General features: G+C 49.2%; 1 protein-coding gene across 1 annotated transcript in view; it reads right to left on the bottom strand.

Annotated features, from left to right (window-relative positions):
• LOC121658068 (protocadherin Fat 2-like) overlaps positions 1 to 12,199 on the bottom strand; it is a 56,602-nt gene that overhangs the window by 5,054 nt on the left and 39,349 nt on the right. Inside the window, exons 14-21 of the mRNA XM_042014477.1 lie at positions 11,725 to 12,114; positions 10,722 to 10,936; positions 9,981 to 10,118; positions 8,981 to 9,124; positions 8,535 to 8,732; positions 6,638 to 7,445; positions 5,742 to 5,887; positions 2,193 to 2,634 (exon numbers count right to left, since the gene is read on the bottom strand). Coding sequence (XP_041870411.1) covers positions 2,193 to 2,634; positions 5,742 to 5,887; positions 6,638 to 7,445; positions 8,535 to 8,732; positions 8,981 to 9,124; positions 9,981 to 10,118; positions 10,722 to 10,936; positions 11,725 to 12,114 — 2,481 coding nt within the window. The remainder of the gene's footprint in view (positions 1 to 2,192; positions 2,635 to 5,741; positions 5,888 to 6,637; positions 7,446 to 8,534; positions 8,733 to 8,980; positions 9,125 to 9,980; positions 10,119 to 10,721; positions 10,937 to 11,724; positions 12,115 to 12,199) is intronic.

The raw sequence follows: 12,199 nt of genomic DNA, 5'->3' as shown, positions 1-12,199 counted from the left end.
AGCAACAAGTCAAGCTTGTCCTCTCCTGACACAGACCAGAGATGCAGTCAGGGCACAGCTTTATTGCATGGAGAAGCTGAGGGACAAATCTGGGATACAAGAAAGGGAACTTGGCTGGCTGATTCACCGTTTCTGACTCTGCTAAGTGCAATCCCCTGTAATTTGTTGTTCTCAGGAGTCTTTGGTCCTGCGAGTTCTCGTGGTATGAAGTGCCTGTCTCAACATGCCGAGTTTCTCCTGCTTACAGGAGCTGTCTGCTCACAGCCAGAGAGAAACCCAGCACAGCCAGGGACTCGGAGGGGGCTCCGGCTGTTTGTGCTTTTGGCTGCTGTTTAGTGTAGCCCTAAGCATGGGAATGTCCCTGGCTGTGCTGAGCTCCTGCTCGTCACCTGGCTGGTGCTGTCATGCAGGAAATCCAGAGTTTCCACCTTGCAGCACACTTGAAAAGTCTTTGCTACTCACCCACAAGCTGAACCCTGCTGTAGAGCATGGGGCAAACAACGGTGGGCCTGTTCCCACATGTGTGTCAGTGGCTGTACCAGAGGGACGTGCTGACACCGGTGCAGCAGGTGCTGGACATTGCCCACAGGGCTGTGTGTGCCCAAACACATGTCCTGGATGTGGGGCTCACTGGTGTTTGTGGTCCTGAGCGCTGTGGTTGGGGTGGTGCTGGGCTGGCCCGGGCTCTCTCCCCACAGGTGAGTTCTCACACGGCCACGTGGTTCCCTGGGCTCGCTCCCACAGGCGAGTCCCTGCCTGTGCTCTAATCCCACGCCTGAGATCCCTGGGCACAGCTTTGCATAAACTCGTGCTGCCTGCCCAGGGTCCCCAGGACTGAGCCCATGGCACTCAGGGAAGCCAAGCAACCAGGATAACCTCACAAATAAACATCCCTTGAGCAATCCCTTCCCTGCAGGAGTGTCCTGCCTGAGGCCATGTCTCACAAGCTCTTTCCTGGTCAGTTGGGCCATTTGCAGGAGAAATTGCTCATCTTGGAAGGAAACTATGGGAAGGGCATTGGATGATCATTAGGTTATTACTGAGGGAGTGATTTTTCACCTCCCCCTCCCACTCTCAAAGCAGGGGATGCCTTGCAGAGATGTGTTTTCCCCTCATGGGCTTTGAGCCCCTTCCAGCCCAGCCAGAGAGGTTTTCTCTGCAGAAGGTCTGAAGGCTGAGCTGTGAGTGCCAGCCAGACTTAACTGTTCTGTACATTTACATCTGGTGTCAAACAAGTTCACCTGAACCAGGCAGCTGCTGAGTCGACAGGGCTGGGAATCTTGTTCCCAGAGGCAGCGGGCACGGCAGGAGAAGGTGGTGCCTCCTCTGTCCTCACTTGCTCGCTGGGCAGGGTGTGCTTTGGCAAGGGCCCCAAAGAGCACAGAGCTGCAGGAGCAGCTTCTGCCCCACGCAGCAGCGTGGGAAGCATCCCACTGCCCCTCAGAGGGGCCGAGGCACAGGCAGTACCCATCTCATACACGGGGTGTTATGGGGTGCAGCCCTGCTGTGCTGGCAGCTACGACGAGGTGTAGGGTAGTGACACACGGGTGGACATCACTGGGAGCAGCTCCTCTCCTCACAGCCCCTGTTCCTGTGATACAGCTCACTGCAAGGAGCCCCTCTGATGGCAGGAACGGGGCAGCAGTGACACTGCCTAGGGCAGAGCCTGTATCAAACCTCTTTTGGGGGTGTGCACACCATGTTAGCCTGGGACTCTTGGATCTGAGCTTATGGTTTTCCCATATCCCTTTGCATAGCCCTGGGGAGCTGCTCGATGCAGTGGGAAGAGGCCAAGATCTTGGCTTGTTTCTGCCCAGATGCCATCACCGCATGATCCCATCTTGCCTGATTCCACCTTTGTTAACAGCTCCTTAAGCAAAAAGGATGCAGAGGGGTGGGTGGAATTTCTATTTGCATTCGAGTTTTTGGCAACACTCTGCTCTCCTATGTCATGCACACTCCTTAGAAACACCTTCCTGCCCTCTGGGGCCATGGTCCACTGGTGAGAGCCAGGATGATGATCTCATACCCTGCAGCTGCTGCTGCACTGAGTCACTTGAGGTCCCCTGGGACAGAGGACCTCTGCTTCCCCTCTGGAATAGCCCCTCCATGGGGATGAATAAAGTTGCTGCATCTTTCCCCCCCCCACTGCTTATTGCCCTCCTCTAGCTCTGCGTGGGATGTTCACATACCTCCTCCATGAGTTTCGGAGCACATCCCGTTGTTGAGGCAAGGGTTGCTGCTGCAGGCACCAGTGGGGGAGCAACACTGCCTTATCCCCACCTCCTCCAAGACTTCCTTCGATTGCCCTTTCCCAGGAAGGAGAACCACTTCTCTGCCGTTGATGGCAACCACGTCCAGGCAGCCCCTGAACCCCTGTGTGACTCTCTGCGACTGCAGCGACTGCCGGAGGCCCCCAAAAATCAGGTCTTGTCTGCCCTGGGAGATGCTACAGGTCCCTGGCAGCTGGAGAGAGGCATTTCCCAGGCCATCGATGAGCAGGCGGACCGAGGTGTTCTTCACCTCCAGGAACACCGAGTGCCACTCGCCGTCGCTCACAAAGCGTGAGGAGGAGAGGTTCCCAGCGGAGATCCCCTGGCAGCTGTACCCAAGCTGAGGCACTCCATTAACCATCTGTAAAACACACAAGTCACAGGTAGCTGTGACACGGGTGGCTGGTGTTTATGAAGGGTTTCAACATTTCTGCTGCTTGTTCCCCTCTCTCCCTGCCTTCACATTGACAATTGAGATGACTCCCAACTTTCTGATTCCAAGAAGTACCAGCTAGGCAAATGCAGTCCCTTTCACCAGTATTGACCTATGCTTGGATCAATTAAAGCCTGTTTAAGTGACTGCAACTTCCTTTATTTTGCAAAATATCCCTCTGACACAATTTCAGCTGTGGTCCTTCCCTGCAGCCTTTGACCAGCATGCAAGGAGGGAAGCTCATCTTTCCACGTAACAGAGAGCAGAGCCATGGGATCATACCGCTACTGCTGCAGCTGCTTGCCCTTCCTCCCATCTTCTTGAGCCTGATCAGAGCCCTGCATTCAGACTATCCATAAGTGCATCACCAGTCACAGATGGACTCCTGTTCTGGGCCACGTGGTTTTTGTTCTATTCTCAATGTCTCATTAGTGGCAGGGAAAGGTGCTGGAGCAGTGGCCCCTCTGGCAGGGGTGAGGATGCTGAAAGAATCTTGTTGAGGAGAAGCACTGGCAGCTTTCTCTGGAGGAGAAAAGGAGGACTTGGGAGGCAGAGAAAGGAATTACTTTTGTACCCATGCTGGAATGCCAGGCCAAAGCTACTGATACGTGCTGCAATCCAATCCTTGATCTCCACCAGACTGGAGAGAGACAAGGTACTGAGCTGCTGAAAGTGAACCAGACCAATGTCTTCTGCATTAAACAACAACATCAGAAATTCCTATTCCTGGCCCAAGATTCATCTTTAAAAGTCATAGAGGATGGAGAAAGGAAAAGTTAGCTGTGTTGTTTCAGGGTGAAGTCAGGGTTAAACCCCTTTTTCACCTTTATCTCCCCAGTGCTTTGTTGATAAAACCTCTCTCTCACAGAAGCCAAGAGCCTATGGAAAAGGAGAAAAGAGATGGAATGAAGTGTTTGTGGGAAACCTGCAAAGCCTGCTGTGTAACATCAAGCAATTCAACCCAGGCAAGAGTGATGTCCATGGGGGACGAGGAGGGATGATTCTTGGAAGGGGTTTAGAAGAGGAGGAATGATCATGGGCTACACTGACTCTAGAAAAACCCACATACAATATGAAAGGGCTACTCTGGAGGGGAAAAAAGCAGAGCAGCACAATAGTTAACTTAGAGAAGCCCATGGTATAAATAAATCCCAGTAGGAGGAGAAAGCAACTGCTGAAGGAAGGAAGAAAAAGAAGCAGCTGGCACATGCCATGGAAGGGCCTCAGGGCAACACGTGTGTAAATCCCTTTGCACAATTGGCAAGCACACCAGAGAACTTTGTCACTTCACTTCATCTGCAGGAACATGATTTCACTTCAGATGGGTCTGTAGATTTGGCTTATCAATTTCTGGGGCTGGGAGACAGCTGAGAACTCGATTCCCTGGAGCAAGAACTGACAGGCTGCCAAACCTTTCCCAGTTTGCCTGGTCTGCCATCCTCTTGCTGCAACCTATTTCTGAACATCAGGAGAGCTGAGAGACTGGAAAAGTGATGATATTCATGCTCTTGGGAGAGCTCATCCTCTTCACCAAATCTACAAACCATCACTTATGGTCGTTTCAAGGCTTTGGCTCCTATCCGGAGTACTGCAATTTACGAAGTTTAAAATCTTGAGGGATTCCTTCATTTTTATCAGGCCAGGTTGTTTAGAAATGTTTTTATCCCCAAGATATTGCTAATAAAGTGAGTCAGGAAAGAAATGATTCACAGGCTCTTTTATGGAGGAGGCTTTATGAATGTTTCCTATTGAAAAGCTTGTGGAGACAAGCTTGGGCACAGGAGATCATGGGCTCACTGAACTCCACCAACAATGAGCCTTTTCTCCCTTGACTCCCTTGATCCCTTGGCCTGGATCAATGGAGTTCCTTGCCTTCTTGTACTTCCTGAGCACCATCTAAAGTGCTGGATTCCTTCTGATGAACTATTTGGTGACTCTCCTTCCCAGAGGTGAGGTAGAAAGCTTGAGACCCTTCTTGAGAAATTTTTCTCACTGGCCCTTTACAGTGCAGCATAAGGTCACTCTCAGAGATGAGGACATATGGATGGTATTTCTCTGTTCCTGCTCTTCAGGAGTGATGGCTGTGGCAGCAGGAGCTTGAAATATGTGTGACAGGTTATGTGTGTGGGGGTTGGCTGCTGTGCAGTTCCCTGCCTTTTGTAACAGTGGAAAGACAAGTGTTTCACAATAGGAAGATGGAGTTGTGAAACCATGAGAAGGGATGGGGGAATTCAAGGACAGGATGAACACTTCCAGGGAGGATATAGTGTGTAGATCTCAATGTGATCAGTCTCAAGGACAAATCTCTGTAAGCTGTAAGCATGTCCTGTGATCTTAGCCTCCAGTTAGTCCGAGTTCAGTTGATGAGGAATATACAAAACCCCTATTAAGTCATCTGCTGCTTTCCTTCTGTTGCCAAGGCAGAAGAGGGAGATGATCTTTGAATGCTTTGGTAGGTTCAGTGTTCAGTCAAAGGGAGGAGAGTGATCAAAATGAAATGTTCCTGTCTCTGCAGGTGTCTAAAATAGTGAAACCATCTGAAGAAAGTGGTTGAAAAGAGGGGGTGTGTGTGAAAAATATAATTTAGGACTCCTGTTTTGTCTGTTCTGCCCATTATTGTAAAGGACCTTTAATTTGAGGTCTGAGGGGAAGTTTGCCCTTTGCTAAAGTAGAAGCAGATCAGTCTGTGGACAACTCCACCTGGTAAATTCTTTGTCCTGGGAGGTGTGGTGCAAGAGAGGAATGAAGAAGCAAGCTGTAGGAAAGAAGGTGATGTACACCTGCTGTGGATGTCTGATGACTTCACACCAGAAACCAACACGTGCATTCACAGATGTAAAGAACAATTCACAGTTGTGGTTGCAGCAATTGCCAAACTGTGCTTGGCTCTCACTTGCTCTTCCCAAGTCTTACATTTCAGCTACATAAATTGCTAAGGGTACATATTTTTGCATATCCTTTCTGTGATTCCCTTCCCTGAAAAAGTAAGGTTTTTGTAACTCTGGAGAGAAATCCCCCTGCACTGCAATACACACCTCCAGAGTGGCGTGGTCAGTCCTGTTGGCGTAGAACACGACCGCGTGATGCTGGTGGGTCTTGAGGCGAAAGTGCATGTGCCAGGAGCCAGCCTGGGAGTGCTGGTACCAAATGAAACTGTGGCCTCCAAACCTCACAGCTGTTCCTGAAAGGAGAATGAAAGAAAGGTCTCATCTTTGTGGCACTTTGAGCCTGTGGACTGCATCGAACTTTTCTTCTTTTCCTAGCCTGATGCCACAGCTGTCCAGGAGCAGTCCCACCCACGGCAACCCATGCATCCCCACACTGCATCTACCACAGTCCCACTGGGAGCTCCTGGTATTCTATGTACTCAGCTGTGAAGGAGCCCTGAAATATCAGCCTGGCTATTTCTGTCCTTCAAAGTGCTCTCAGTGTGGTCTACAACACCCTTGAATTTCTCCATCCTTAATAAGTCTTTATATTATTCTGTGGTATCCCCTTACATTCCTGCCTTAGTGTTACTGATCCCTGCTCCCTCCAATTATTTCTTGAAGTATTCTAGAGCCAGTATAACAAATATGCTTTATTTGGCTTTCCTCAAATTTATCACTCTGTGCTTTTCCAGGCCCAGGATTAACACATGAGATCATGGATCAAAATTCTGGTCATTGACCTTCATTACCAGCTATGTATGAGTGACTTTTCTCAATGACAGAGACAGATGTTGCTGTTACTAAATGCTACAGGAGATTAATTTTTAGAAGTAGACTATGTGAAACTTTCAGACTCTAAGAGTCTTTGAAATTGTGGGTAGAGCTCTTGGTCACTGGGCAACCTAATCCCATGGAAAATCCAGATGCTCTACAATGTACTGAAGGAAAACACAACATGCCCAGGTTTATAGGGTCAGACACTGCCAGGAAGGATGGCTCACCATTGCATGAGCAAATTTGCTCCAAGCTGTGCCGTGGGGTGAGGACGCTGAGCCGGGCAGTGCTGTACGTAGACATCATGCCTGGATCCAGCTGGATGGTCTCCTTGCAGACACGGTGGGCACAGTCTGACCCGTGGCAGGGCACATGGATCGCTTTCTTCATCCGGAGCCCAACGAGCTGGTCCATCTCCCCAGCTGACCCAGTGAGCTTGTTCGCCAACACCCGTGGCTCGTACAGGGAGCCGTGTGGCTCTCCAACAGCCAGGAGCAGATCCACTCCATCAGAGGCGGCTGCAGGCTGCAGGCTGGCCATGTGGATGTTCTGGCGCCGGGTGACAAGGATGTTCCCCAGAAATCTCTGCAAGTTGCGCCAGTGGTCCCCCACAAACTCCTCGGGGGAGAGGTGTCGGAAGTGCAGCACCACTGCCTTGTCCAAGGCCTCCTGCGTGAAGCACCACACGTGGACGCTGACGCTCGTGGTGGCTGTGAACGTTCCATCACTGACTGTCACGTTCAGAAGGTAGTGGCCGTGGGGGAGCTTGTCCCCAGCAATGATCTTCCCATCTGCAGCCCCAACAGAGAAGAGACCCTCCTTGGGCATTTGTGCCACCAAAGTGTACACCAGCGTGTCATGGGGGTCCCGGTCCGTGGCGTGGATCTTGCCCAGAACGCCACCTCGGAAGGCTTCCTCGTTGGTGGTGATGAATATTTCCAGGGGAAGGGCCGAGGGGGCGTATTGGCTCTGCTCAGTCACTTGGATATTTATAAATGCAGATGAGGAGAGGGGAGGGATGCCGCTGTCGGAGACCTGGCAACAGAAGGATCTGTTATAGCCACATGCTGATGTACTGCCACCTCACCTGACTGGCGAGGTCTTGCAAAGGAGAGAGCCTTTCAGGGAGCAGTGAGCAGAAGCTCTCAGGCAGCAGATTGGGAATGAAGAAGGAATAGGAAAAATTGGCAGCAGTGTTGGTGCTCTGCCTGGAGAAGGCTCCAGGGAAAGAGCAGCATCCCTTCCAGGATGGAGACTGATTGAGGCCTTCTGCTAGCAATGGGGTCACGCTCACTTTCCTGTGCACTCAGCAACAGCTGGGGCACCTCTGAGTGGCTCTGAATTCCTGGGGGTTCACAATTTTTGGTGATGTTGCCAATCTTTGCAGTTCCACGCGTAACTGAGTGCACAGAGGTGTAAAGCAGTTACGCACATCAGCACATTCGCTCACCTTCCGGGCTGTTTTAAGCCCCTGTGCCACCTCTGACAATGTCTGTCTAGCACTGAGTCAAGGAACCTCAAACAGAAAAATGCGAATAATCAGATTATGGGATAAGTTTCTCCCTAATGCTAAGCAGTTAGAGGTTGAGGTTTGTAATATAATAGTACCCAGCTTTTACAACAACTGCCATTACTGAAGAAGTATGTACTTTACATGTTATTATCCTTTTGTTTGTAATGGACTATCCTTACTGATAACATTGAAAAATAATGAATTCATTCTGCAACAATACAAATCCTTTTTGAAGAGGAACTTGAACCACTTCTTAAATGACAAGGATAATTAGAGAAAGCTTGTAGGACCAGATCCAGGTCTCACTCTAAATTGGAATTCACTAGAATGATTATGGGGAAAGCATCTGTCTAAGGAAACTGCTGACAGAGTATTTCTCATGATCATATTATCTGATTTTATCAACAGAGAAGCTGGCCCCCTGCTTCTTGTGGGCAGACTGTGTGGAGAAATGAGCTCTGCAGCTGGCTCCAAGCTGCACAATTTGTGCCTGGATTGGATTTCTTCAAAGCCAGAGATGTTTTCATTCAGCTGGGCCATGCTAATCACATTTTATTGCTACTTAAGCTGGCTGGGGAATTCAGACACCAGGACAGTAACACAGGCTCTACCTGGACTTGCAATAGGTACTGTTCTTTCATTCTTCTGTTCAGGACAGATGATGTCACCAGCAGACCATTTTGAGTGACTTCAAAGGCTTTCCCATCATTGCCCTGGGTGATCTGGAATGAGTATGGTGGTCCATTTTCTGGGGAGTCTCTGTCACTCATAATCAGCTCCAGGACACTTGTCCCCACGGGAGCCTTCTCCTGAAATGGAGAAAGATGCTGTTGGAGCAAGGTAAGCAAAGAGAAATGGCCCAGAGGTACCTACAGTGCCCCAGCAGCTGCTGGATCAGGAACAGGGAAACGAATCCCACTCCCTCCCCAGAACACACAGAGCACAAAGCAGCAATATGATTCATCACTGTCTCCCCACTCTGCTCCAACAGCAGCCCAGGCATGAGTTCCTTAGTGCCATGAGAGGGATCGGGACAACAAAGTGTCTCCTGGCTTACCTGCACCACCACACTGTAGTTGAGCTGGAAGAACCGAGGAGGGTTGTCATTGACATCAGACACATGGATGTGCACAGGGACATCACTGAACTGAGCAGGGTGGCCGTTGTCTGTGGCTCGAACTGTCAGGGAGTAACTGGGGATCTGGAGGATTTGTAGTGCAGGATTACTTGGAGAAATGGCAGAATGGTGGCTTTTTCACAATGAAGTTTTATTCTGCTGCATCTTGTTGAAATGCCCAAGGCCATGCACTATGGCCTCACAGCTCTGCCCTTGGCTAGGGCTCTCCATCCATAAATCTCAATCAAAGCTCATTGCTAAACTAAATCAGCCTTACAACAGTTGCAGAGAAGAGAAACAACTTGGCAAAGATGGATGAAACTAAGCTGGGCAAACACCTGTCAGTAGTGGTTTAAGAATAGTAGCATCACAGAATAAGCTGAGCTGGAAGGGACCCATCAGGATCAGCTCCTGTTCCTGTGCAGGACATCCCAAGAATTGCACCACCTTGTCCAAAGGCTTCTAACTCTGGCAGGCTTAGACAAGCTGCTGGTGTTTTATGAATGAGAGATTTTCCAGGTGACCTTTCTCCTCCCCACACCTGTTTTCTCTAATGCTGTAATGCAGAGAAGCAGAACCCAGCTATGCTGGTTTCCAGTTTGGGGCTGACTCTCACCCAGCCAGCTTGAAGTACCAGTGGAGCAGACCAAAACTCAGAGCTGTGGAAGGTGTCCCTGCCTATGGAAGAGGCTGGAACTAGATGATCCTTTAAGTCCCTTCCAACTCAAACCATTCTATGATGCTATACTGCCTTTCCTAAATCCCAGCCTTCCTACTGCAGTATTTTTGAGTCTAGAAAACAAATCAATGCCTTGTCTTCTACCTACAATATTATGAGTAAATAATTCAGAAAACAGGAGGTAGTTGAGCATACTGTTCTCCCTCAGTCTTTTGGGACAAATCTGTTTCAGCCTTCCCATTCTCATTTTCCTGAACTCACCTCCTCCCTGTCCAGATGCTTGGCAATGCTGATCTGCCCATTTTTGGGTTGAATGGCAAAGTGTCCCAGAGGGTTCCCTTCCACGATGGAATATGTGATCTGATTGTTCATTGACCCATCCAAGTCATCAGCTGACACCTGTTTGGAGAAAAAAAAAACCCTGCTAGGACCCTTGGGCCAAAAAGGACATGCCATGGAGAAAAGGGACCACTTTGTCATTTAAGGGTATTGGTTTGAGCTTGCCTCAAATGAGGAGGGGGAAAGGAAGGTGATTTGAGTAAGTATCATCCAATAGTTTTTTCAAGACAACATAGTTTTCTCAGCTTTCTCCTAGTCCCTTTCCTGACTTTACCATGCCTGTGATGGTAACAGGCTGGACAGGGAACTCCACATCCCCTTGGGCTCTGCTATTCTGCCCAGAGAAGCCTCTGCCTTCCTCAGGTCACAAAGGCATTGTCTTTTTTCAAGCATTTTAGTTTTCTTGGGATGTTCTCAAAGTTCCTGAGACCACTCCTAATTTTCCCTTAAAGGTGTCTTATAAAGCAAAGTGTTTTCCTTGTCTATGGAGTCTCAGGAATTCTGCCAATCATCCTTTTTTAAAGTCATGCTTTATTTTTAGATGTTGAATGTCACAAGCCCACTGAGGTCGCTGTGTCCAAGGAAAAGTGCACAAGAGGAGTGAATAATGCATAGCACAAATAAAGACTTGGTAAAGACAGCTGGCCTGGTTCATAATCATACCGTGAGGATGATTTCTCCCACGGCAGCATCCTCCCGGATGTCAGTGAAGTAAGGGTCTTGGATGAACTCTGGTGCATGGTCATTAATGTCAGTGATGTTGATCACCACCATGGTCACATCGCTGAGAGAGGCTGAGCCCTTCCTTGTGCCCTCAATGGACAGGTAATACTCGTGACTCGCTTCAAAGTCCAGGCTCCCGTTTATGTATAAGGCACCTGCATTGTCAGATGGGGAAGAAACGACAGAAAAGACTTTGAATGAATGGCACATGAGATTTCCTGGAATACTTCAGATATGCCAAGGCAACTGCCAAACTGCCAGCTGAAACGGTGTAGTTGACCTAACTTTGACCACCTTGATGTGGAATAATTAGTAAGAGCTGTGTGACCAGAGAGGCTGAGGCTCCATTGATGAGGATGTTACAGCCGAGGGCAGAAGGCCATTGCTGACGCAGCCAAGGGCTCGTTTCAGGGAGTTAACACTGGCCTTCTGATAACAGCTCTTATCACATCACTGTGCAAACAGAACAGGGCTTTATTTGTCTGGTAATCCTGGCTCAACACCTGCCCATGGTTGGGGTGCTATTATCTGTGCTCATTGAGTGCTACTCAATAAAGCTGCCTGTTACCCTGGGCTGGAGGTTCCTCGTGGGACCTTGATGGAAAGACTTTTTAAATGAAACCGCTTTCTCCTGCGTTTTGAAGTGGGAAAATTTCCTCATCATGTTCTCCATGTATCCCTCATTCACATGGACCTGTCTCAGGTCTCAGACACATAGAAATATCTTTCCATTAATTTCAGCAAGATTTGGATCACTCCTTAAGTGACCTGGATGGCAAAATTTGGAGTAGAAAGGAAGACTGTATTCCCTACCCTTGTGCTGGGTACAGACAGAAGGGAGCAGAAGTGGGAGCCAAATGGAGAAGAACCAGAGAAGATGCACACAGAGACAGCCTTTGATGTTGGATCAACCTGGACCTGCTCGGGCACAAGATCATTTTACCTGTGTTTGAATTGAGCTGGAATTTCCCGTGGTCATTGCCGTTCACAATTTCATACTTGATCTCTGTGTTTTCTGCATTGTCCCTCGTCAGGGCTGACAAGTTGAGGACCTCAGTACCCACAGCCACGTCTTCTTTTACCATGGCCACGTATTCAGAGGCCAGGAAAACAGGCAGGTATTCATTGAGATCCACAACAGAGACAGTGACAGTGCCCAGAGAAGAAAGGGGCTCCGGGGTGCCTCGGTCAGTGGCACAGACTGTCAGCTCAAACGCTGAGTGCTGGGAATCCTTCAGAGGCTTTTCCAGGCGGATCACCCCTGTGGTTTCCTCAATTGAAAAGTGTCCATTGGCAGAGTCAGACAGAGAATAGACCACCTCAGCGTTGAGACCTGGAAGGGTAAGGGACAGGCTGCAGTAATTCATGGGTAGGGATGCTGCTGGGTTTATTTATAATCTATTAAGACTATATGAACT

The sequence above is a fragment of the Corvus kubaryi genome, unplaced genomic scaffold (assembly GCF_017639235.1).
Source record: "Corvus kubaryi isolate FWS band 111438036 unplaced genomic scaffold, C.kubaryi_AGA036_p1.0 split2-37374, whole genome shotgun sequence".
NCBI lineage: Eukaryota > Metazoa > Chordata > Aves > Passeriformes > Corvidae > Corvus > Corvus kubaryi.
Note: the sequence above shows the minus strand (reverse complement) of the source record. Positions and strands in the feature narration are given on the sequence as shown.